This window comes from Piliocolobus tephrosceles, chromosome 20, assembly GCF_002776525.5.
Source record: "Piliocolobus tephrosceles isolate RC106 chromosome 20, ASM277652v3, whole genome shotgun sequence".
Lineage (NCBI taxonomy): Eukaryota > Metazoa > Chordata > Mammalia > Primates > Cercopithecidae > Piliocolobus > Piliocolobus tephrosceles.
Window position 1 is genome coordinate 17,226,724 of NC_045453.1, and position 26,788 is coordinate 17,253,511.

Here is a 26,788-nt window from a genome sequence, read left to right on the forward strand (position 1 = left end):
GTTTGTGTGGACTGTGTGGTGTATGTCTGCTTGTGTGTAGCATGTGTTGTGCTTGTGTGTGGCGTGTGTGCGTGTGTGGACTGTGGTGCGTGTGTGTGTGCTTGTGTGTGGCGTGTGTGCATGTGTGTGGACTGTATGGTGCGTGTGTTGTGCTTGTGTGTGGCGTGTGTGCGTGTGTGCATGTGTGTGGACTGTGTGGTGTGTGTGTGTGCTTGTGTGTGGCGTGTGTGCGTGTGTGCATGTGTGTGGACTGTGTGGCACACATGCTTGCATTTTCCCGGGGGCTGATCCATTGCATTTGTCATCTTCTCCAAAGGGGTCTATCTTTGCTGAAATATTTGCTGACAAAAAAAAAAAAAGGCGGGGGAAGTTCAGCTGCTGATATTTTTTTAAATTTGGAAACAATCAGACCAGTCAAACTGCTCCCTTTTGTGGTTAGAGAAACTGAGGCCCAGAAGAAATTGAAGCAAGGAAAAGGAAGTTGCCCAAGTTTACAGGCGAGTTAGTGGCAGCATCAGCACTAATGCCCAAGACTCCTGGCACCCAGCCCGAGATCCTCTTTCCACCTGCCTCTATGGCCCTCCTCACATTTGTGGAGATGCATAGCTTTTGCCTGTGGGACAGGAGGGATGGGAGACGTGTCCAGACCCTCCTAGGAGGCCACATGAGTGGGACTGTTCTCGGCCCAAGTCTTTCCCATTCCTCAGAGAATTTGCGGCGTCCCTGGGCACGCAAGCTGAGATCCACCCAGCCCTGGTCCCTTGGTGAGAACGGAGGGACAGGACCTGGTTCTCAGGAGAGATTGCGGGGGAATGTTTCTCCCTTCTGCAGCCCCCTTCCCAGTTAGGAGACAGGCTCCCACCCCAGAAGGTGGCCAGTTTTCATGCCTTCCTAGAGAAAGCTGGGGCTCATGGCCTCCACCACAGGGAGATGCAGACCCTCAGACACAACTCTGTGAAGTCACAACCAGCCCCAATTTACAGATGTGAAACTGAAGCTCCAAAGAGTCGGGAGGTCACTGAGCGGGGAAGTGATGGAGTGGGAACAGCCCCCAAATCTGGCTGAGGCCGAAGCCCTGGAGACATCCCCGCAAGGCTCCCTTAGATGTCTGACTTTCTGTTCTTCCTGAAGCCTCACTCCCTTCTCTCCTGGTGCAGACACATCCCCATCAGAAGGCACCAACCTCAACGCGCCCAACAGCCTGGGTGTCAGCGCCCTGTGTGCCATCTGCGGGGACCGGGCCACGGGCAAACACTACGGCGCCTCGAGCTGTGACGGCTGCAAGGGCTTCTTCCGGAGGAGTGTGCGGAAGAACCACATGTACTCCTGCAGGTGAGGAGCCTCAATTTCTCCAGCTGGGAAATGGGCACACTTGGGCTCATGGCCCCAAGGTCTGTCTTCTCCCTGAGTGGGTGGGTCCCAGAGACAGCTGCCCTTCAGGGCCTTCACAGCTCTTCTGGTTTTGTAGGCTTTGTGAATCCAAGAAGAGCATCTATTCTAGGAACCACATTTACTGCTCATCAAGCTACTGGCTGCTGTTTATTGAGCTCTTATCATATGCCAGGCACCATACTAAGTCTTTGTGTGTATTAAATCATCCCCTCGAGCCCATTGTTCTTTTTCCCATTCCATGAGGCCTCTTCTGAAGTCTCAGTAGATGAGCCCGTCTTGCACTCTGGTGTTTTTTCAGGGACAAATAAGAGATTGACCCCCAGGCCACTCCACTGACCCCAGGCCATTCCCCCTACCCCAAGGGCTTCCACCAAACCCAAAGTCTTCTCAAGGCCTTGGAGAGCCCTCTTTCGAAAGCATCTCCTGTTCTGGGTAACGACAATAATAAAATCATAGCAGCTGTCAATCGCAAGCACTTGTCATGTACAGAGACTGTGCCCATCAGTGCATGACTTCATTTCACCTGTCAACACCCTGTGAGATGGTTACTGTTGTTATTCCCGTTTTATAGAGGAGGAAGCTGTGACGTGGAGCGCTAGGCATTTGCCCAAGGTCAACCAGCTTGAATCAATGGCAGAGCCAGGGTTAATATTGAGGACCCCACCCATCACCACTGGGTGGCACTGCCTCTACTTCCTATCCCCCTCCAGAGAGAGGCTTATGTGAACCAGGTATTCACTCTGAGCCATAACCAGGAACCTGCTCTGGGTTCTGGGCTTTTATAGGATGTGGTGGAAATAGCAGGGCTCTGGTACTGAAGAGGTCGAGGTTCCCAACTCAGCTTTAACACCAACCAGCAGAGCGACCCATGACCACATGTTGCTTCTCTGAGCCTCAGTTTCCCCATGTTTAGCAGGACAGGACTGGGCTCTTAGAGAGTTCATAGCACCTCTCCAGCACCTGGTGGGCTCAAGAGAGAACTCCTGGGATGAAGAGATGAGAGCACTGAGGCTGGGGGGTCCACTGGATAGCCAGGGCCCTAGTTCTGTCCTTAGAGGAGGAAGTTGTGTCTTCTCCATCCAACCATCCAAAGCCCTCCCCAGATTTAGCCGGCAGTGCGTGGTGGACAAAGACAAGAGGAACCAGTGCCGCTACTGCAGGCTCAAGAAATGCTTCCGGGCTGGCATGAAGAAGGAAGGTGAGCCTCGGCCCTCCCCGCCCCCCCACCACTGCCCCACCTGCACCCACATCTCCCCGACAGTCATTTACAACTGTAGCCACACTTTATGACTCAGTGGCGGGCCCCAGGGTGACTGGCTAATGGCTGAGAAGAGGGAGGGCCGGGAAATCTGACCATAGGGAGCGGCTGGGCTTGGTCTTGAGAAAGATTCAGAGAGATAAGCTCCTACTCTTGGCTCCTCAGGCTCCCAGCAACCACCACCCCTGCCTGCCTGTCTGTGCCACCACAAAGCAGCCACATTGTGTGTGTGTGTGTGTGAATATAATATTTTGAACATTAGGACAAGCATAGAGAACGACATTGCACACATCTGAGTACTCACTACCCCAACTTGACAAAGGGGACAGCCGGGGTGCCCAATGCCTGAGCTTCCTGTCCCAGGGACAAATGCCCCAATTCCCTTAGTATTCATTCGTGGGTGTCAGGTGATCTCCAAAGTCTTCACATTCTAGAAAATGGGAACAAGACCCCAGTCCCATCCTGGACGAAGGAGGAGGAGAAGACCAGAGCACAATATTTATTAAGGTCTTGCCAGGCCTCCTGCTACCAGCAGGTATCAGTCACTGGGCTGGGCTTTTTCCACACTTCAATGGGCTGGGTTCATTTCATTTTCATGACAACCCTGTGTGGGAAAATGTCATGAAAATGAAAGGAGACCAGCCCATTGAACCTATTACAATTCCTCCCTTTTTGTGGACGCAGGAACTGAGGCCCACAATGGTTAAGCAACTTGCCTAGGGCCCCACAACTGCTCCTTGGAAGACCTGAAGTCCCAGAGCTTCTGTTATTTGGACCACACTTCAGCACTGTCTATTATTTTATGCCCGCCAGATCCCAGGGACATTTAAAATTGTTTTCAGCCCAAGTAAGGGAAGCAAAACTCTTTTAACTGCTTTAAAGTAACTTGAGGCCAGGCACAGAGGCTCATGTCTGTAATCCCAGCACTTTGGGAGGCCGAGGCAGGCAAATCATTTGAGGTCAGGAGTTCGAGACCACCATGGTAAAACCCCATCTCTACTAAAAATACAAAAAAATTAGCTGGGTGTGGTGGCGCATGCCTGTGGTCCCAGCTATTCGGGAGTCTGAGGCGGGAGAATCGCTTGAACCCAGGAGGCGGCGGTTGCAGTGAGCCGAGATCATGCCACTGCACTTCAGCCTGGGCAAGACAGCGAGACTCTCTCTCAAAAAATAGAAAAGTAACTTGAGTTCATTTTCGAATCTCTTCATTCCCTGCTCCTCTAAAGTCAACCTTTCCCAGCTCTGCAACTAGTCCCAGACCTTTCCTTCTAGTCCACAGTTGGGCCGCACCAGCCAAACCTTGGTCTAGTCCTGCTAGTTCTGTAGAAACACCCCTCACCCCCACCACCCGAGCACACCCCAGAAGCAGGAATGTAGGACCCAGCTTGTTCTGGGGCCCACTGAGAAGGAGGGGAGGGGAGGCTTTGGTAGACGCTGTTTCCCCTGTACCTGCTCCTGGCCCCCTGTTTTCTCTGCCCCTCCCTTGGAAATATCTTCTATGTCTCATCCTTATGGGGCGTTAGTTTGAACTCACGAGCTGTCTTGGAAAATCTGGGCTTGCTGACCCCGATGCAGGAGTGGGGGGTCCCCAAGGCCTGCTCTAAACACTGCAATTGTAACATCTAGACCTCAGTGGTTCTCTAAGGGCAAGAGGGGCTTTTTCAAGCTGCAGACACTCCCTCATCTCCCAAACCCAGTTTTCAATGGGGTTGAGCCTGTCTCATCCACTTCAGCTTCCATTCTGTGGACCGAGAAAGGTTGTGAATGGGAACCTGATGCACGTGTGAACAGCTGGAGGCAAGAAAAAGATTGAGGAGTACGGACTAAGGTTCCAACATTTCCGTGGTTGTATTAGTCAGTGATTCCATTATCCCAAAAGCCTAAGATTTTAGGCACTACGATTGCTCCTAGGTGTCATCCAGAGGGCACTGCGTGTGAGAGAACGCCTCTGTCACAGTGAAAGCTCAGGTCTGTGACAGGCAGAAGGGAGAGGGGTTGGCAGCCCTCCTGAGTGGATGGCTACCCACCTCCACTGCGTGTGGCCTGGTCCTGCGTGTGGTCAGTTGTTATAAATGTCTCTTATTAGACATCCAGAGTCATTTTCACTTGTGTAATTTAGGGACGTTTCTGTCCCTTCTGGCCTCTAGTTTTCCCATCTATAAAATGAGGGCATTGGATAATGAACGCTTCAGCCCTATGAGTCTCGCTCCTCACTCCCTGACCTACCTGCACAAGTCACACTGCCCACTAGGATGGGTGTGTTTGTTCCCTGGTCCCCTCTTTTTTTTTTTTTTTTTTGAGATGGAATTTTGCTCTTGTTGCCCAGGCTGGAGTACAATGGCACGATCTCGGCTCACGGCAACCTCCACCTCCTAGGTTCAAGTGATTCTGCTGCCTCAGCCTCCCAAGTAGCTGGGATTACAGGCGTGTGCCACCACACCTGGCTAATTTTGTATTTTGAGTAGAGATGGGGTTTCACCATATTGGCCAGGCTGCTCTCGAACCCCTGACCTCAGGTGATCTGCCTCGGCCTCCCAAAGTGCTGGGATTACAGCCATGAGCCACCGCGCCCGACCCCTGGCCCTCTCTTGAGCTGCTGCAAAGCCAGCAAACCCCTTACTAGGCTCCTGGAAGGGGGATGAGAGCCCCAGACCATTCAGCCTTAGCTCAGCCTTGAAAATAGCTGCTTGCTTCCTGGCCCAGGGAAACGGACAGGCTGCCCGGAGGATAGGAGAGTTGGCTGATGGCAAGTGAGCATGGGTTAGTCGATGCTGGCGCTTGTTTACATGCCTGGGTTACCTGGAAGTTCATGACACATGCAGTCACTTGGTTGTTTTGAGAACGGGCCGGAGTGACAAAGTGTTCAGTTGTCACTGTGGTCAAGCTGTAGGAAATGAGGGTATTCCTAGCTGTGCCTAAGTCTTCTAGGCCCCACCAACCCTCCTCAGCCTGCCGGGAAGCTCCCAAAGCCCACAGAAAGTCTCGGTGGAAGTCTCACTGGCCCGGAGAGGTGGGACAAGTTTTCATTCTTTTTCTTGATGACTTTAGGAGAATTTGAGGACTGAAATCCAAAATAGTTCCTGAGAACCAGAAAGTGTGAACTGGGAAGGTAGGATTTCGAGACCAGCTGAGTCTGTAAGAGGTCATCAAACCTACCCGCTCCCCACTTTACAGAAGAGGACACTGAGGCTAGAGAGGTGATGTGATGGGTCAGGGCTGGAGTCAGGTCTAGAACTCAGGCTCCCCAGAGCTGAGCAGACGCCAAGCTCCCTGGAGTGAAACTTGCAGTGAGCAGTTTGGGAGGCACATTTCTTGATCTAGACGGCTGAAACTTTCTCTCCACCACAGAGAGGGGCTTCAGGTCTCATGGGCCTGTAAGTCTCTGCCAGAGGATAGTCCACCGTGGCCGGAACGGGCTCCCTGGAGGGAAAAAGAATCCAGGGAGGACCCTGGGGGTCAATGGGCCAACAGCGGGCCAAGAATTCTTTCCTGTAACCCAAAGCCAGGGAGACAGATACCTGCCTGGGCCTCTGCTGTCAGGCCCAGGACAGATATCCAGCTCCTGACATCAAAAACCCAGCCCAGAAAGTGGACCCAGGGTTACAGGAGGTGAGCGTTGGTGATGGGCTGGGGGCCATCTCATGGGACCTTCCTCGGAAGCCACGGCCCTGCTCCTCTCAGCCCCCTACCCAGGAGTTCTCTGGGAAGACAGGCTCATCACCTCTCCGCCTCTGCCCAGGTCGGTTAATATTCAATAGAAGTTACATTAGGTCCCCGACCCTGCTAATACTGAGCAAACATTTAGAAAACATCATTCCGTGACTGAGCTCGCGCCGGGCACTGATAACGCCCGCCTAACCTTGAGGAGCCCTAGCCGCAGCTGCTGACTGCAGCCCTTTCATTCGGCCCGCCGGCCACTTGGCGCCCTGGTGGGTGGGTGCGGGCGCTGGCAGGAGGCTGCCGTGGGAGGGGTGTGGGCAGGTGGGGCGGACCGCCCAGGCAGGGAAACCATGCTCTGAGCTGGCCCTGTCCACGTGGTGCGTCTGAGAGGAGGTTGCTTGCTTCTGGACTTCTGTTCCATCCACTGACTCCCGGGCTCAGTGCAGAGGATTTGACTTTTATTCTCTGATTTTAACAATGTGTCAACATCAAGAGAAAGTCGAACAGCTAGGGTGTCAATGTTCCCTGGAGAAATAGGGTTCTTATAAGGATTAGAGTTTATGACCAGGCGTGGTGCCTCACACCTGTAATCCCAGCATTTTGTGAGGTTGAGTGGATCACTTAAAACCAGGAGTTTGAGACCAGCCTAGGCAACATAATGAGACCCCATCTCTAAAAAAAAAAAAAAAAAAGGCAGTCATTGTGACACATGCCTGTAATCCTAGCTATTCAGGAGGCTGAGGCAGGAGGATCACTTGAGCCCAGCAGGTTGAGGCTGCTGTGAGCTATGATTGCGCCACTGCACTCCAGCCTGAGCAACAGAATTAGACTCTGTCTCAAAAACAAAAAGAGAAAAAGAAAAAGAATTAGAGCTTGCCTCCTCCAGCGCCTTCTTTCTCTCACTACACAAATATTTATTGAGCACTTACTGTGTACCAGCCTCTGTTCTGGTGGCTGGGATGACAGCAGCGACAGCAGGGTTGGAGTTTTGGCCTTCTGAAGCTTTCCTTCTCAGAGAGAGATAGATAGTAAAGGAAGTAACAAATAATTCTACAATAAGTGCCCTGAAGAAAAATAAAGCGGGGTAGGGCAGGGCCAGGGTCGGGGACATACTGTGTTAGACAGGGTGGCTGGAGAGGGTGTCTGAAAGGTGACATTTGTGCAGAGGCAGGAGTGAAATGAAGACGCTGCTGTGCTGTGCAGGAAAGGGAGCCCCAGGTAGTGACCACAGCAGCCCTCAAGTGTGCGGATGCATCCAGGCGGGGAGGCGGGTTTTCGAGGACAGAGTGAGTAGTGGGAAGCCGCTAAAAGGTGCGATCAGAGAGGAGAGGAAGGGCCTTAGGGACTTGTGAGGTTGAAAGGCACTGGTTTTGAGCAGTAGGGGACACGACGTGAACGGACCCCTCTGTGAGAGGACCATAGACTGCAGGCACAAGGAAGAAGCAGAGCCCAGGAGGAGGCTGATCCAATCCAGGAGAGACAGCAGGCCCGGGAGCAGGGAGGGAGCAGCGCGTCTGTTTGTCAGGATCATGACAGCACTGGGGTGTGAGGGGAAGCCAAGGAAGGCGCCCCGGCTTGATGGACTGGAAGAACCAACCTGCCAGTCCCTGAGACGAGAAAGTGCAGGGAGCTGGCTGGCAGGGAGATGCCTACAGGTAGGGAAACTGAGCCCCAGAGAGAGGCTGCGATTGCCACCAGCACACACAGTGGCAGGTTCCAGACAGGAAGCCAGGTCTCGTGGAGCTTCATCATCTCTCCTTTCCGAATCAGCCAAGCCTCATTCCACAGTGAGGCCTCTTGGACTCTAAGGGCTATCCCATTCACTGTCAGGACAGTGGAAGGATCATCTTCTATCTCAGGCCAGGACTGACCCAGATGGGTTCGGGCAGTGGAGCCTGGGGTCCCGGTGGGCTGAGGCTCCAGATCCCTCAGTGCCTGGAACAGAACAGCAGTGGGAGGGAGGGAGACAGCGCCTGGCCTTGCTGACGCTGAGGTTAGTCGGGAGTACATGCAGCTCCTGATGATGCAAAAAACCATCAAGACAGTTGCAGTCCCCAGATCCCCTTGCTCTGGAATCCCCAGGCCATCTCCGTGTCACCCAGAGTAATTTGTTTTGCTTGCTTTACTCTGATTCGGAAAGAAAGGGACCCTTTTGTAGACTAGAGCCTGAACATGTTTAATCTAGTCAAATCCCTTCCTCAGTGCTCAAGACCCATTTTAAGCCCATAGCTGAGTCGTCACTGTCTTGCTCGCCCCTAATGATGGGTGGATCACTCCTATAGCCTCTCCATTATGTGGGGGGCAGTTCTGATATGTGGAAAGTTCTTCCACCAGCTGAGTTAGAGGCCATCTCCCCTCAATTTACATGCTGATGTGGGCCTGTTCTTTGGACGCCCCCCACCTCCTGCTCCCACTCCTCATCAGTCACAGACACTCCCACCCCCTCACTCCATCCCTGCTCTCCCTCCTCACCTCTCTCTGCCTCCTCACAGCCGTCCAAAATGAGCGGGACCGGATCAGCACTCGAAGGTCAAGCTATGAGGACAGCAGCCTGCCCTCCATCAATGCGCTCCTGCAGGCAGAGGTCCTGTCCCGACAGGTACCGGGGTGACCCTGCTACTCACCCAGGGGTCCCCCACACTACAGAGGAGCTCACCTCCTCCACCTCCATTCTCCCCAGCCAGGCCCTGGAGCAGCTGATGGGAGGGGCCTCAGATATTACAGAAGGGATACTGAGTCCGGTGTCACGTGGCCCAGTTAGCAGCAAGGGCAGAACTCGAACCTGGTGCCCTGGGACACGTTCTAATTCATCCTACTGCCTACATCCCACAGGCCAAGCAGAGTCTTCGCCTTCACTGAGGGCCTGCAATCAGCTCGGCCCTGAGAGAACAGAGCAGTGGCTCAGTGGACAGAGGTGGCAACGTGGGGCCCAGCCCATCCCTTGCTGAGTGACCTTGGGCAAGTCACAGCACTTCTATGAGCCATGGTTGCCTCACTGTCACATAAGGATGGTGATTTTTTTCCCTGCTTCTCCTCTAAGGCTGAGAGACTCCTTGGCGCTCTAAAGCTGATAGAGGAGGAGGCAGGGGGCAGGTAACAGGTGAAGGCCGAGAGGGAGCCCTTCTCCCTCATCCCTGCTTCCTCCCTCCCTCCGTTTTTACCCTGAGCTTCCTTTAGAGCTGGAAGGCACCCATTATGCAGCCCCCTCATCACATCTGATTCCAGGGAGGGGGCTCTGTGCAGGGGAAGAGAGTGCAGGAGGGCCCGGACATCTCCAGCATTTTCTTCCCTGTATCTCTTGAAGATCACCTCCCCCGTCTCCGGGATCAATGGCGACATTCGGGCGAAGAAGATCGCCAGCATCGCAGACGTATGTGAGTCCATGAAGGAGCAGCTGCTGGTCCTCGTCGAGTGGGCCAAGTACATCCCGGCTTTCTGTGAGCTCCCCCTGGATGACCAGGTGAGGATGGGCGTGGATGGTGGGCAGTAGTGGGCACCGGGCAGGGCAGCCAGGGGGCTGCTGGTCCGCCTGGGATATAGCTGCAGACTGGCTTGATTTCATTTTATTTAACAAAACGCGTAGTGCACACATGTGTCTGAAACTTTAAATCACCTTACAAATATTAACTCAGCTCCTCCAACAACTCTATGAGGTAGGTACTAAGGTTCTATTATCACTGCCATCTCATAGGTGAGGAAATTGGGGCACAGAGAGGTTAAGTAACCTGCTCAAGGTCACATAGCTACTATCCAGCACAGCTGGGATTAGAACCTAGCAGGGAAGCTCCAAAGTCCAAGCTCCTAACCATCGTACCTGTGGCTGTCCCAGGGGGATGTTGACAGGGACCCTGGGGCAGGGATCAGGAGATTTTGGCTTAAGCTCTGGCTCTAATACTGGTTGTCTGCCTAATCCTGGGCAAATGACTCCCTCTGTCTGAGCCTCAGTGTTCTCTTACCTGTAAAGTGGAAATGATAATATCCACTTTAGAGTGTGGTTGGGAGGACTGAGGACATTACTGTCTGAAAAGTGCGAAACTCAGGTGATGGAGCAAGCTGCGCAGTGCCCGGACCAGAGCGCGTCTCCCTAAATGTTAGTTTCTTCCTTCTTTCCCACCAAAACAGTTGAACTCAGCACCGTATTTCCCACCATACATTTTTTTGTGGAATACTAAAATGTCCCTGGGGGAAGAAAGGGTTGAAGGAAGGTGGCGTGTGTCTGAGAACAGATGAATTTCGGAGATGCCACCTGTGAAGCTCCTGCCCAGAGCACCCCTGGGCCTGCAAAGAGATGTTCCCCCTCTAGGGAAGAGGAGCTGGGCTGGGCCACCTCCCCAGCTTTGGAGACAGCCTCTGGTGCATTCACTTACCTGTTTCACACCTTCGCATAAGACACTGACAATGCATGTGAGTCTGTGAAAACTTCTGAGAAGTCGACTTCTCAGAGGCCAAGGCTTCCCAAACTCCTTCGGCCCCAAGATTCTCCTGCAACACCTGTTAATACTGCATATAGGGATACTGTGAAAATGCTGGTTTGGCTGGTCCCCAGCCTCATACAGGGGCTGGACCCAGGGTCCTCTTCCATGGTTCCTCCCTCCGTTAGCAGAGTCAACAGGGCAAGGATCTTGGACAATCTGCCCCTACCCTCTCCCCTGCTCCTTGTGCTCTGGCCCCAGTTCCCTCTGCTGGAGTCTCTACATTAATGTTTAATCCCTCCTGTTCCTTCCCAGGGGCTTAGCAGGGCAACAAGATACCCCCAACCTGAGCAATTGTTAACCTCGATTTCCCACCCAAACCTCCCTGGCTGGGGCTCAGAGCATTCTCAGAGAGCAATGATGGGTGGCCAATAACAGAGGACAATCATTAACACCACCCCAACCTCCCGGCCCACCCCCCAGAACAGCTGCCATATCAGGGGGTTGAACCTGGGATCAGAAGGGTTCCCAGCTCCCCATTCCTGGTGTATGAGGAGCCCAGCTTGCCCAATGCAGGTGGGGCATCCCTGGGAAAATCGAGGGCATTGTCCTCCGATACTGTTGACATTGCCCCAGAAACTAGATTCCCAGTTGGTGTGCTTCTTGGGCCTGGATACAACTGGAGAAAGAGACTGGGGCTTACAGAGAGACAACAGTTTGCCTGAAGTCACAGAGCAAATTAGCCACAGAACTGGGATTCAAACCCAGGTCTTCTGCTTCGCGGTGTGAAGGCCACTGGGGTGACTGATGAAAGGCTTGCACAGTGCCTGGCGCGCAGGAGGCCCTCAGCAATCAGCATCTTCGGCCTCCCTCCATACTGGTCATGGAAAGTGGATTTCCCCTCCCAAAAGAGGAAAAAGTTTCCTCTTTTTCTGTTTTCGTCACAAGATTCTATCCATGGGGAATAGAAGGGGCAAGGACAAGTGGCTGCCCAGGAGCAGCTAGAGCTAAAGAAGAAGTCAAGATGTTTGCTCATTCATTCATTCATTCATTCATTTCCCCTTTCCTTCCTTCCTTCATTCAAATATTTATTGAAGGCTTATTTTGTGCCAAATACCTTCAGGCAAATCTCTTTTTTCCTCTAACAACAATTTCACCTCCTTAGAGGCCTCCTCTGACCTCCCCATCTAATGTAGCCATTCTTGCCCCATTGCTCTCACCATCCTTTCCACTCCCCCCCCCCTTCTTCCCTTCCTCCCATCTTTTCTCCTTCCTCTTTCTTTTATGTTGTGATCACCCACTGTGCTGTGTATTTATTTGTTCTCTACTATCTGTTCCATACTTTCTCCTACAAAATGTTAGTTCGATGAGATTAGACACCTTGTCTCTCATTTTTAAACATTGTGCCTCCATTGTCTTAAAAAGTGTCTGGCATGTAGTAGGCATTTAGGATTTGATAACTGAAAGAACGAACAATCAAATGAATGAACAAACAAAGGCATTTTAACCTTCTAGTTTGGCTTGCTATAGAACCTCCAAACTCCCTAACTCAGTCTTGAAGATAAGATACTTGAGGCTACCAGCCTGGTGCTGTTTTGTTTCAGGCCATCCTTTGGTCCTCAGGCAAGCACTAAAGCAGATGGCCCTCAGTGGGGTGGCTATGTCCTTCTGTGAGCTTGCTGGGCGCCCACCTACGATTCTAGTCTTCAAAGTCTTGCCTTGTACGCCCTGCAGAGAAGGGTTTTATCAAGGTGATTCTCTGCCAGAGGCCAGTGCTCATACCTTTGCTTTGAGAAGGACCAGCCCTGAGACCCAGCATCCACCTCCAAGTTCTTGTAATGCCCTCTCAGAATCCTGGAGTCCTGCAATGTCTGTCCCTGGAGGGATCTGCCACAGCAATGATTTCCCAAACAGAATTGCACTTCAGAGTCAACTGCGGAGCTTATTAAACACAGATCCCTGGGCCCACCCTAAACATACAGAATCAGGGTCAGAATCTCAGGGCCTAAGAATATTTATTTTCAGGCCGGGCACAGTGGTTCACGCCTGTAATCCCAGCACTTTGGGAGGCCGAGTTGGGCTGATCGCCTGAGGTCAGGAGTTCGAGATCAGCCTGGCCAATATGGTGAAACTCCGTCTCTCCTAAAAATAAAATTAGCCAGGCATGGTGGTGCATGCCTGTAGTCTCAGCTACTCTGGAGGCTAAGGCACAAGAATCACTTGAACCTGGGAGGCGGAAGCTGCAGTGAGCCGAGATCATGCCACTGCACTCCAGCCTGGGTGACAGAGTGAGACTCTGTCTCAAAAAAAAAAAAAAAAAAGTAGAATCTGTATTTTTACAAAGCACCCTTCATAATTCTCCATAGCTGGTCCATGGGTGGGAATTTGGGATCCACGGTTTTGGAACTTTTTGGGATCATAGACCTTTTTGAGAATCTCAAAAAAGAAAAAAAAAAAAAAAAGCACACAGAATGTTTCTTACAGTTTCATCAGGCACACAGAAGAGGCCCAGTGCCAAGCAGCTTCTCGCCCAAGGACACAACAGTTCAAGGGCAGAGTCGGCGCGAGGTCTCTCAGCTCTGAGGACATGTTCTTTCCCCTTCCGATTTTCTGCAAAATCCCTTCCAGGTTTCTAGTTTTATGGGCAGTAGTTTTATGATGCCCATTTCACGGTTCAGGCAGGTAGAGGCACAGGGGAGCATTAAGCTGACTTGCCCAGCGTCACTGAGTTGGCTACAGGCAGCCTTCCCAAGGGTACAGATGGCAAACACCGTTCCTTCTCTCTTTCAGGTGGCCCTGCTCAGAGCCCATGCTGGCGAGCACCTGCTGCTCGGAGCCACCAAGCGATCCATGGTGTTCAAGGACGTGCTGCTCCTAGGTGAGGAGGCTGCCTGCCCTGGCCCGGGCTCCAGGGAGGGCGTACCTAGCATGGCACTCACCCAGGCAAGGAGATTCACATGGTGGCATGCAAGGGTGAGGGAGACTAGTCAGGAGTGGCCCTGTCCTCAGGCTTGCATTGGAGGGCTCCAGGACTCAGTTCTCAACTGGGTACCCCACTCAAATGCAAAGAAATGTGGATGTAAGGCATCAGATTCCCAGCAGTAAAGTCAGAGCACAATCAGGATTATCCCTGGAATTACCTGTGCATCTTTTTGTTTGTTTGTTTTTTAGAGTCTTGCTCTGTCATTCAGGCTGGAGTGCAATGGTGCAATCTCGGCTTACTTCAGCCTCCGCCTGCCAGGTTCAAGCAATTCTCCTGCCTCACCCTCCAGAGTAGCTGGGACCACAGGTGTGCACCACCACACCCAGCTAATTTTTGTATTTTTAGTAGAGACAGGGTTTCACCATGTTGACCAGGCTGGTCTCAAACTTCTGGTCTCAAATGATCCACCTGCCTCAGTCTCCCAAAGTGCTGGGGTTAGAGGTGTGAGCCACTGTGCCCAGCTTACCTGTGCATTCTGATGTTCTTTCTGGAGTAGGAGCAAGAGGTGGTTGGGAATGGCACAAAGCCCAGGCCATGTCACCTGTGCCTTCATGGCATATTTATTATTATTATTATTTTTTCTGAGACGGAGTTTTGTTCAGTCGCCCATCTGGAGTGCAGTGGCGCGATCTCGGCTCACTGCAAGCTCCGCCTCCCGGGATCACACCATTCTCCTGCCTCAGCCTTCCGAGTCGCTGGGACTATAGGCGCCTGCCACCACGCCCGGCTAATTTTTTTTTTTTTTTTTTTTTTTTTGTATTTTTAGTAGAGATGGGGTTTCACCATGTTAGGCAGGATAGTCTCAATCTCCTGACCTCGTGATCCACCCGCCTCGGCCTCCCAAAGTGCTGGGATTATAGGCATGAGCCACCGCGCCCGGCCAGCATATTTATTATTTTAAATGCTTGTACAGCACACATTCTGCGCCAGGGACTGTGCTCACTGCTTTGCAAACACTACCTATTTTATTTTATTTATTATTATTATTTTTTTTTTTTTTGAGACGGAGTCTCGCTGTGTCGCCCAGGCTGGAGTGCAGTGGCGCGATCTCGGTTCACTGCAAGCTCCGCCTCCCGGGTTCCTGCCATTCTCCCGCCTCAACCTCCGAGTAGCTGGGACTACAGGCGCCCGCCACCACGCCCGGCTAGTTTTTTTTTGTATTTTTAGTAGAGACGAGGTTTCACCATGTTAGCCAGGAGGGTCTCGATCTCCTGACCTCGTGATCCACCCGCCTCGGCCTCCCAAAGTGCTGGGATTACAGGCTTGAGTCACCGCGCCCGGCCAACACTACCTATTTTAATACAACAATGCTATGAGGGAAGCTCGATTATTTATCCTCATCTTATAGATGAGAAAACTGAGGCACAGAGAGGTTAAGTAACTTACCCAACTCTAACCGGCTATCAGGGGCAGAGCCATTTAAGCAGGGCAGTGCAGTTCCAGAATCTGGTCCTTTAACTTTGATGCTTTGGTGCCTACCAGGTGGCCTTTGAATGGCATCGATCTTGTGAGTCATGTTGGTAAATGGAGCTTGGGTCATTGTGAAAGGGGTCCTAGAAAGTCAAGTTCCAAGCTTAGCCGGATTACTCGAGGCAGCTGATTACAGATTCAGCTTCTGAATCTGGGCCTCAGCTTCCTTACCTGTGAAATAGGAGTCATCATCCCTGCAGGTCCTTCTCCCACAGGCACCAACTATCTTGCCAACTTAAAAGCCAAAACTAGAGGAGAGGGGTCAACCCAAGGTGACTTCCCATCCTCCCTCCCTCCCAACCCTTCCAGGCAATGACTACATTGTCCCTCGGCACTGCCCGGAGCTGGCGGAGATGAGCCGGGTGTCCATGCGCATCCTTGACGAGCTGGTACTGCCCTTCCAGGAGCTGCAGATCGATGACAATGAGTATGCCTACCTCAAAGCCATCATCTTCTTTGACCCAGGTACAGTGCACACCTCGTAAGCCATCCCTGACTCCCTCTCCAGAACACTCTGCCAGGCTTCTCCTATTGGGTTATGTACAGAGTTCACAACCTCCTCTCATGTTAACGGCAGCTAGGAGAGGCCATTTTCATTTAACAGATGAGGCAAGTCAAGATTTGAAGGGAGGATATGGCCAGTTGCGGTGGCTCACACCTGTAATCCCAGCACTTTGTGAGGCTGAGGCGGGCAGATCACACGAGGTCAGGGGTTCAAGACGAGCCTGGCTAACATGGCAAAACCCCATCTCTACTAAAAATACAAAAATTAGCCGGGCGTGGTGGTGCATGCCTGTAATCCCAGCTACTTGGGAGACTGAGGCAGGAGAATCACTTGAACTTGGGAGGCGGAGGTTGCAGTGAGCCAAGATCGCACCACTGCATTCCAGCCTGGGTGACAGAGTGAGACACCATCTCAAAGAAACACAAAGGGAGGATATGACTCCACAGGGCACCCTGACTCCAAAGGCCTGGGCTTTCCCTTCTTTTACTTCTTCCCTCCATCCTTCTTTCTCCTTACTTCCCATCTTCCTCTTTTCTTTCATATTTGCTTCTTTTCCTTAAAAAATTTTTATCAAAATAATATCTAGAACCTGATGTGGTGGCTCACACTTGTAATCCCAGCACTTTGGGAGGCAGAGGCAGGAGGATCACTTCAGGCCAGGAGTTCGAGACCAACCTGGCCAACGTAACAAGACCTCATCTCTATAGAAACTAAAAAAAAATTAGCCAGGGATGGTAGTGAGCACCTGCAGTCCCAGCTACTCGGGAGGCCAAGGTGGGTGGATCTCTTGAGCCCAGGAGGTCGAGGCTGCTGTGAGCTATGATTGCACCACTGCACTCCAGTCTGGGTGACAAAGCAAGACCTCATCTAAAAAAATAAATAAATAAGTAAATAAATAAATCTACACATACTTAAAATGCAAATACTTCTCCCCATCCTACTTTTCCAGCTCTAAGTCTACTTCCCAAGAGAAAAATGTCTGATTCTTTTAATTGTTTCTTCTGGCAGTTTCCTCAACAATTCTAAATGAAAGACTAAGCCTTACATTTGTTGATGTATTCATTTTGGATCATAACGTTCCTCCTAGGATAGCAGAGGATTTTGCTTTTCTCCATTACCATTCCCATCTTTTCTCCCTCATTTTTCCCAATATATTTTTATTGCTATTTTTGTGTCGCTGTTGCATGTTATGTGCTTTTATCTTTCTTTTCTTGTTCTATCAACTGTAGATAGTATCTCCCAACCCTTCACATTGCAGGATGAAGATAAAGCATTACTACCCTCTCCTGTGGCTCTTGGCTCTCCTCTCCCCATTCTGTCCACTGACTTTCGCACCTGCGTTTATACAGAATGCCTTTGTAGTCAGTCTTTGTACAAAACCTGCTTTTGTTTCCCAGTGTCAAAGATGCCTGAACCCCGGAGGCTTGCTTGCCTTCCCTGCTTACATGTTAGAGGGGACCTACTGTGTGCCCAGCACTGTCCTTCACACTGCAGATAGATTACCTCTAGTAATAATAGTAATGAAAAGGCCATGTGCGGTGGCTCATGCCTGTAATCCCAGCACTTTGGGAGACTGAGGCAGGCAGATTACTCAAGGTCAGGAGTTCAAGACCAGCCTGGCCAACATGGTGAAACCCCATCTCTACTAAAAATACAAAAATTAGCTGTGTGATTTCAAGGCAGGAGAATCGCTTGAACCCGGAAGGCGGAGGTTGCAGTGGGAGCCAAGATCATGCCATCGCACTCCAGCCTGAGCAACAAGAGCAAAATTTCATCTCAAAAAACAAAACAAAACAAAACAAAAATATATATATTTTTTTGTGATGAAGAGGAAGATGAGGCCCATGTATTAAATGCTCACTGAAGAGCTGTTTTAAAACACTTTATGTGGATTATCTTACTTACCAACATGGTACCTGTGAAGTAGGAATTATTATCTCCATTTTACAGATAGGGAAACTGAGGCATGATTAACTTGCCCAAGGTCACGCAACCAGAAAATGGCAGAGCTTGGATTTGAACTTCAGACCACCTGTCAATCCCGATTTCTCTCTCTCTCAAGCCCACATTCTTACCTACCACGTGCTATCCCACACTTCCCAGAGGGTGAGAATTCTAGTTCTAGTTCCCTCCACAGCCTGGCCCAGCCTGTATCCTCTGTAGTGCTCGGCATGAGGCTGGACTGGCAGAATTGTTCTGCAAAATGGGCAGGATCACTGATGCTGAGTCAGAGGCAGCAGCCTCCAGCAATTTGAAGGGGTGGGGAACCTAGTTCCCCTGGCATGCAGGAGGGGCTCAGTAAACATTTGTGGACTGAATGAACAAATGAACAAACATGATTCAGTGGAGAGAGCTCACTAGAAATGTGGGTGAATGTTCTTTCTGCCACTTCCTTTCTCCATGAAAGAGGAAATAAATGCATTACCTCCATAAAGGTTGGGATTAAATATTGAATGACCGCTTAAGTCCCTTCTAGGCTAAGGATCTAGAATTTATTTACTGATTTTTTTTCATTCATTCATTCAGCCATCTAACAAAATATTTATATATAGTTATAAATAAATATAACGCCCAGCCCTATTAAATAAATATTGACTATGCATGGTGCTAGGTGGTGGGTTTGACATGGCAAAGGCCAGGTGCAGTGGCTCACACCTGTAATCCCAACATTTTGGGAGGCTGAGGCAGGCAGATTACTTGAGGTCAGAAGTTTGAGACCAGCCTGGCCAGCATGGTGAAACCCTGTCTCCACTAAAATACAGAAATTAGCTGGGTGTGGTATGTGCCTGTAATCCCAGCTACTCGGGAGGCTGAGGCAGGAGAATCGCTTGAATCCGGGAGGCAGAGGTTGCAGTGAGCCGAGATCACGTCACTGCACTCCAGCCTGGGAGTCAGAGGGAGACTCAGTCCCAAAAAATAAAATAAAATAAAACAAGATAAAATAAAAATGGCAAATAAGACATATGCCTGCCCCTGCAGAGCTCACATTTGGATGGCACAACAATTACATCCTGTGTGGTCAGCAGTGATGGAGGGGCCACAGAGATTTGGAAACAGGAAGGACACAGGATGCAGACACAGGAGGGTAGAAGGGAGACTTCCTGGAGGAGGTGAAACCTAACCTGAGTCCCTAAGATGATAGGAAGCAGGAACCAGGGAAGGGGAGCCTATTCTAACACAGTAGAGGCAGCAAGTGCTGAGGTCTGGATGAGGGGACCTCAACTGTGGCCCAAAACCCCAAGTTCCCATTGTGGCTCTGCCAACAACTGGCTGTGCCACCCAGGACAAGCCCTATCCTTGTACTGTTTCTGGGTTTCCCCATGTGTAAGATGAGGCAGTTGCTAGGTGCTTATTGGACGCATTCCTCAAGTCCTGCCCTCCATCTCCTATTCCCCACTCTTCTGGTTTAGTGCCTTAGGAAATGTGGCAGAAATCTTTTTCTGCCTGTGTCTAGGAAATTACAATTCATGCTGGCGTACCATGGTTGTTGAGGTCCCTGAATCCTTGTGCCCACACTGCTGAAGACTCCTTGTGTGACTCAAGTCAGGGGACATTTGGGTCTTGACTCCCCAGATGCTCCAGCTGGACTCTAATGCCCTCCCTTGCCCACCTTCTTCCATTGTAGATGCCAAAGGGCTGAGCGATCCAGGGAAGATCAAGCGGCTGCGTTCCCAGGTGCAAGTGAGCTTGGAGGACTACATCAACGACCGCCAGTATGACTCGCGCGGCCGCTTTGGAGAGCTGCTGCTGCTGCTGCCTACCCTGCAGAGCATCACCTGGCAGATGATTGAGCAGATCCAGTTCATCAAGCTCTTTGGCATGGCCAAGATCGACAACCTGCTGCAGGAGATGCTGCTGGGAGGTCTGTGCCAGGCCCAGGAGGGGCGGGGTTGGAGGGGGGACTCTCCAGGAGACGGCCTCACACAGACCTGAACTCACCCCTCAGCTCCTTGGCTTCCCCACTGTGCAGCTTTGGGCAAGCTGCTTAACCCGTCTGTGCCTCAGTTTCCTCACCAGAAAAATGGGAACAAAGGCAATGGTCTATTTGTTTAGGCACCGAGAGTCTAGCACATGCCAGTCACTGTTCTAAGTGCTGGTAATTCAGTAAAGAACAAGATCTTTGCCCTCCGGGAGGCTGTGTGTGTGTGAGTGTGTATGGATGCGTGGATATCTGTGTATATGCCCGTATGTGCGTGCATATGTGTATAAAGGCTCACATTTTATGATTTTGAAATAAACAGGTAATATGATAGAGTTTAACTGAAAAGGAATCCTCTTTAGATAGGGAAGGCCAAAGGAGACCTCTCTGAAATGGTGACTCTTGTGCTAAGACCCTAATGGCTGAAAGGAAATGCAGGCTTAAAAGACAAGAGAGCAGTGGGTCACGCCTGTAATCCCAGCACTTTGGGAGGCCAAAGAGAGCAGATTATGAGGTCAGGAGATCGAGACCATCCTGGCTAACACGGTGAAACCCTGTCTCTACTAAAAATACAAAAAATCAGCTGGGCGTGGTGGCGGACACCTGTGGTCCCAGCTACTTGGGAGGCTGAGGCAGGAGAATGGTGTGAACCTGGGAGGTGGAGTTTGCAGTGAGCCGAGATCGCGCCACTGCACTCCAGCCTGGGTGACAGAGCGAGACTCCATCAAAAAAAAAAAAAAAGACAAGAGAGGAATATTCCAAGAAGAAGGAACTATTTCAAGGGCCCCGGAGAGGAGAGAGTTGTGTGTTTGAGAAAGAAGAGCAAGGTTGTGAGATGGAGGAGATGTAGGAGGTGAAGATGGAGATTGGGCAGAAACCAAATTATAAACATATGGCTTTATAAACCTTGTCAGAAATTTGGATTTTATTCTCATTGCAACTATTGTAAGGAGAGTGAAAACCAGACTAATTATTTTTATTCTTTGAGACAAAATTTCCCTCTATTATCCAGGCTGGAGTGCAGTGGCAGGATCTCGGCTCACTGCAACCTCCACCTCCCAAGTTCAAGCAATTCTCCTGCACAGCCTCCCAAGTAGCTGGGATTACAGGCACCTGCCACCACGCCCGGCTCATTTTTTTATGTTTTTAGCAGAGATGGGGTTTCACCCTATCGGCCAAGATGGTCTCAAACTCCTGACCTCAAGTGATTGCCCACCTCGGTCTCCCAAAGTGCTAGAATGACAGGTGTGAGCCACCATGCTCAGCCCAGACTAATGCTTTAAACAAACCACTCTGACTGTTGGGTACAAAGTAAATTACAGAGATTCCTGAGAATGTCACTGTCTCCAATCATGTGACAGATGATGAAGGCTTGGACCATGGAAATGGAGCAGTGAAGATAAACCTGATCATCTATTTGGAGGAAGAGCCCACACCCTCAGATGTAGGGAGTGACAGGAAGAGGAAGAGTCAAGGACAGAGTCTAAATTTTTGCTTTGAAGAGCAGAAATGATGATGGAGTAGTTTACTGAGATGAGGAGGACAGAATGAACAACTTGATGCTGGAGTCTGGGGGTGGTCGTGAGGGGTGACCTCAGAGATCCATTGTGGACTGTCTTTTTTTCCTTTTTCCTTTTTTTTTTTTTTTTTTTTTTTTTTTTTGAGACGAGATCTCTCTCTGTCACCCAGGCTGGAGTGCAGTGGCGCAGTCATAGCTCACTGCAGCCTCAACCTCCCAGGCTCAAGAGATCCTCCAGCCTTTCGAGTAGCTGGGACTACAGGTGTGTGCCACCATACCCAGCTAAGTTTTCATTTTTATTTTTTATAGAGACGACGTCTCACTATGTTGCTCAGGCTGGTCTTGAACTCCTGGTCTTAAGCAATCCTTCCGACTTGGCCTCTCAAAGTGCTGGGATTACAGGTGTGAGCCACCATGCCCAGCCTCATTGTGGACTTTCATTAAGCATGAGATGACTATTACAAATCCAAGTTACCAAGGAGGCAGTTGAATGTATGAGTCTGCTGCTCAAGCACAAGATTAAAGGCAGCTCTGTGGAATCAGGGGAAGATGGAGCCATGGAGGGAAGGGAAGAAGACTGGCTGGAGGGGTAGGAGAAAACCAGGGCAATTCCAGAATCCAAGAGAAGAGCGTGTTTGAAGGACAGAGTGTTTAATGGTGTTATACTCTGCAGAGAGACAGAAAGAAGGAGGGAGGAATGGAGAGGTGAAGGCAGGAGGGGAAGAGAGAGGAAAGAGTCCATTGGATTGGCAGCTGGAGGCTCTTGGCAACTGTGTTGAAAGTAGTTTCAGAGAACTGGGAGAGTGGAAACCAGATTGGAGAGTGCTCCAAAGAGAGCAAGTGGGAAGGTGGAGATAGAGTACATAACCCTTTGGTTTGACTGTGAAGGGGAGTATGAAGGAGTTAGGATGACTGCAAGGGAGTGATTAGAATGATAGGTCATGGAGTCTGGGCTGCACTCAAAGAGAAATAAAGATGGAGGCTGGGCACGGTGGCTCACACCTGTAATCCTAGCACTTTGGGAGGCTGAAGCGGGTGGATCACTTGAGGCTAGGAGCTCAAGACCAACCTGGCCAACACAGCAAAACACCATCTCTGCTAAAAATACAAAAAAACATTAGCCAGACGTGGTGGCAGGCACCTGTAATCCCAGCTACTCGGGAGGCTGAGGCAGGACAATCGCTTGAACCCAGGAGATGGAGGTTGCAATGAGCCGAGATTGCGACATTGCACTCCAGCGTGTGTGACAGAGCAAGACTCTGTCTGTCTCAACAACAACAACAAAAGGATGGGGTGATAGTGAAAAGAGAGTGTCAGTGAATTGACAGCCTCAGTAGGGCTGAAGAAGTTTTGCAGTGATGGTACTAGATTAAGGGAGCTGGAAGGACGTGAGGTGAAGTCAAAGTAGGGATGTTGAATTCGAGATTTTGGAGGTGCTCCAGTGAGGGCGAGGTTTCTCAACACTGGTACTATTGATACTTGGAACTGGACGATTCTTTGTTGTGCGGGGCTGTCCTGTGCGTTGTTTGGCTGCATCTCTGTCCTGTACCCATAAGGTGCCAGTTGCACTTCTCCAGTGGTGACAACCAAAATGTCTTCGGATATAGTCAAATGTCTCCTGATGGGCCAGAATCATCCCCAGTTGGGAACCACTGTTGTGTGATAGCTCATTTCATTCTCACTTTGACCCTGTGAACAAGGGGTTATTATGAATCAGGTGTCACTGAGATCAGGATCAGGAGCCTGTGGTCTGTTGCCAAATAGTTAAGAGCTCTGGGCTTAGTTGTCTCATCTGTAGAATGGGCTAATAATAGTATCCATTCTATAGGATTGTTGTAAGGATTAAATTATGTAAAACATGAAAAGTGCTGTACAACAGTGCCTGGCACATGATAATTGTTAATTATCAACAGTCATTATTTATCACTGAGATCAGTATACTGTAGAGATCTCTTGCAAGCATTGAAATTCCATCATTGTCATATTACTCACCATAGGCTATTGTTAAACCATACCCCATGTGGTATTTTTACTCCCTGACACATGTTTGAAGCGGTTACTGTGTTCCAGACAATCTGCCAGGCTCTCAAAGAAGTAAAATACATCTGAAATTGTAATGCTCATAGACAGAAGAAGTGGTTGTTCCTAAAAGTTGTGTTACAGATAAATTACTATGAGAAATCCAAGGAAGGAGAATGAGGAGAATCGGGAGAGGCTTCTAAAGAGATAAAATATATGAGTTGGGATTTGGGCTTATGGACGTGGAGCGGGTTTGGGGTGGAAAAAACATCTCTGACGGAAGCAACAATGTGAGCAGAAGCATAGAGATAGGAAAACACAGGGGACACATAGATGCTATAAGTAGGTCAGTTGGCTGCAGCAGAGATGTAGGGGATGAGGCTGGAAGGTGAGGCAGGACCAAATGGTTGAAGGACTTGCATGCCAAGGAGCTTTGAGAGCCATTGATTACATCCAATACACTACTCATTAGAACATTTACTTGATCTCAGAGCTTCCTTATAGGCACCTTGTTTCTTTCAACTCGCTTTTGTTCTCTTGGTTTTTTGGGGTCTTCTTAACACCCTTATGAAGCCTATGGATGGGAATGGTACACCCTAGTTTACTAACCCAGGAATAGGTACCCAACAGGCACTGCCAATATTGGATGGGCAGGTTGATTGGTCACACCTGAGGAAGATGGCGTCCCAAGGCCTGAGGTCTGCATCCCAGACTCTTCACCCTGATTGATCTTCTCTTCCTGCAGGGTCCTCCAGCGATGCACCCCATGCCCACCACCCCCTGCACCCTCACCTGATGCAGGAACACATGGGAACCAATGTCATCGTTGCCAACACAATGCCCACTCACCTCAGCAATGGACAGATGTGTGAGTGGCCCCGACCCAGGGGGCAGGCAGGTGGGCAACCTCTGGGACTCTACCTTGCAAAGGGTGAGGATGGGGCTTAAGAGAGGAAGCAGGAGAAGGTGGAGTCTAGAAGGTAGAACCAGGATGCAACAGTTTTCTGGGTTCCAGGGTAGGGAATAAAGGGCAAGGTTGTCCATTTGTTGAGGCTGTTTATTCAGTAAGGTGACTGACAGCGTTTACTGCATGAAGCCATTGTTGGGATGAGGCAATCCACTGGACGAGGTACTCTATTGGGTGAAGATGTTCTTGGATGAGAATCCCATTAGTTGACATTGTCCATTAGGTAAAAGTGGTCATTGACGTAAGGCTGCTCAATTGGGTAAGGCTATCCATTAGACAATTAGATGAGACTATCCATTGGGTCAGGATGTCTGCTGGGCTAGACCATCCTCTGAAAACCTCCAAAGTGTAAACTTGTCATTGGGCAAGGCTCTTCAAAGAATAAGATTATCAATGGGATGAAGTGATCCACTGAGATGAGATGATATTTTACTGATATTGTTCTTGGAGAAAGTTGTCCATTGAACAAAGTTTGGCAATTGGGTCAAATTTGCTCTCCAAACCTGCCATGAGAGTGAGGCCAGTTTCTATTACTCATCTCCTAAATATCCAAGAAATGGTATTTTTTGAGCCAGTTGGCCCTGAGTCTCATCAACTGCTGGCTCCTTCTCCCAGGAAAGAATATCCCTGTCACCCATCCCATTGCCGTTGGTGACAGCCAAGCCTGGGCCTTGGTTTCGGAGAAGCAGTTCAGTCTGTATATCAAATAAATGTTGGAAGAGACGGGTGGTGAGACCTTCCAGACCTCATAAAACTTAGGCTTTATGATCTGGGACTCACAGAAGATTGAGTCATAAAAGACCTTAGGGATTATCTGGTTTAATTAATTCTCTCATTTTATAGAGGAAGAAATTAAGTCAAGGCGGGGCGGGCCGGGGGTCAGGGGGAGAACTTTCCTAGGGCTCTTCATTTACTCCCACAAAGGCTGGAATTTTGAGCAGCCCCTATCTGTCTGTTTGTCCTTCCAGCCACCCCTGAGACCCCGCAGCCCTCACCGCCAGGTGGCTCAGGGTCTGAGCCCTACAAGCTCCTGCCGGGAGCCGTCGCCACAATCGTCAAGCCCCTCTCTGCCATCCCCCAGCCGACCATCACCAAGCAGGAAGTTATCTAGCAAGCCGCTGGGGCTTGGGGGCTCCGCTGGCTCCCCCGAGCCCCCTCAGAGAACGCCTGGTGATCACATGGTCACAGCAAAGGAAGACGTGACGCCAGGACCAGTCCCAGAGCAGGAATGGGAAGGATAAAGGGCCAGAGAACATGGCCTAAGGGCCACATCCCACTGCCACCCTTGACGCCCTGCTCTGGATAACGAGACTTTGACTTGGGAAGACCCCACTGGAAAGTCCTGTACTGCCTTGGACAACTTTTCTCATGTAGAAGCCACTGCCTTCACCTTCATCTTCATCCATTCGCTCCTCCTTCTGCTGCTGCCCCCACCTCAAATGCCTGTTTCCCTCTGCTGTCGCCTTGCTCAGCCATCCCGTCTTCTCCAACACCACCTCTCCAGAGGCCAAGGAGGCCTTGGAAATGATTCCCCCAGTCATCCTGGGAGCATGTTGTAAGCACTGACTGGGGCCAGGCAGGGTCTAGAAGGCTGTGGTGAGGGAAGACGCCTTTCTCCTCCAGCCCCACTGCACCCTCCTTCTTCAGGGACTTGGGTGGGTATTTGGGGTGAGGATCTCTGCAGACCTTCAACCCAAGAAAACAAGCCCAGGTTGGCAACTGCAACAGGAACTTGGAGTGGAGAGGAAAAGCATCAGAAGGAGGCAGACCATCCACTAGGCCTTTGAGAAGGGGTAGAAGTCTGGCTGGTAAAGCGGGTGAGACGGGACATTCCAAAGAACAGCCTGAGTCAAGGCCTCATGGTAGGAAGAATCTAGCAAGAATTGGGGAAGAATGGTTTGGGAGAGGGATGATGCTGGAGAGCACAGGGTCTGGAATACCAGGCTGAGGTCCTGATCAGCGGCAGGGGGTATGCAGGGAGCTGGGCTTCCAGAAAATGAACACAGCAGTTCTGTAGAGGACAGGAGGCTGGGAGCTGGGAGGTCAGGTGGGGTGGATGATGTAATGCGGGTGAGAGTAATGAGGCTTGGGGCTGGAGAGGACAAGATGGGTAAACTCTCACATCAGAGTGACATCCAGGAGGAATGATCTCCCAGGGCCTGTCTCAAGCTCTTCCTTACTCCCAGGCACTGTCTTAAGGCATCTGACATGCATCATCTCATTTAAACCTCTCTTCCTCCCTATTAACCTAGAGATTGTTTTTGTTTTTTTATTTTCCTCCTCCCTCCCCACACTCACCCGCCCCTCCTAACCTAGAGATTGTTACAGAAGATGAAATTGCGTTCTAAGAGGTGAAGTGATTTTTTTTTCTGAAACTCACACAACTAGGAAGTGGCTGAGTCAGGACTTGAACCCAGGTCTCCCTGGATCAGAACAGGGGCTGTTAACGAGAGTGGCTGAATAACTTCTCCAAAGGTTCCCTTTGTTCTCACTGTGATCAAGTTGAGGGGCTTCTGGCTCCCTTCTCCAGCCTCAGAAACCGGACTCGTTCCTCTGGGAACTCTGCCCACTCCCAGAACCAAGATTGGCCTGAGGCTGCACTAAAATTCACTTAGGGTCGAGTATCCTGTTTGCTGATAAATATTTAGGAGAATTCATAACTCTTGAGAGCTTTTCTCTCTTCA

At 50.4% G+C, this 26,788-nt stretch overlaps 1 protein-coding gene across 4 annotated transcripts in view; it reads left to right on the plus strand.

Moving 5' to 3' along the window:
• The window catches only part of HNF4A (hepatocyte nuclear factor 4 alpha), a 31,423-nt gene extending 4,635 nt beyond the window's left edge, over positions 1 to 26,788 (plus strand). For 3 of the 4 annotated variants that reach the window (XM_023227983.2, XM_023227982.1, XM_023227985.1), the window contains 9 exons: positions 1,158 to 1,332; positions 2,496 to 2,590; positions 8,803 to 8,909; positions 9,615 to 9,770; positions 13,513 to 13,600; positions 15,485 to 15,640; positions 19,306 to 19,542; positions 23,883 to 24,035; positions 25,073 to 26,788. In XM_023227983.2, coding sequence (XP_023083751.1) covers positions 1,158 to 1,332; positions 2,496 to 2,590; positions 8,803 to 8,909; positions 9,615 to 9,770; positions 13,513 to 13,600; positions 15,485 to 15,640; positions 19,306 to 19,542; positions 23,883 to 24,035; positions 25,073 to 25,215 — 1,310 coding nt within the window. In that variant the 3' untranslated portion in view covers positions 25,216 to 26,788. The remainder of the gene's footprint in view (positions 1 to 1,157; positions 1,333 to 2,495; positions 2,591 to 8,802; positions 8,910 to 9,614; positions 9,771 to 13,512; positions 13,601 to 15,484; positions 15,641 to 19,305; positions 19,543 to 23,882; positions 24,036 to 25,072) is intronic. The other variant, XM_023227984.1, reaches the window with a different exon arrangement.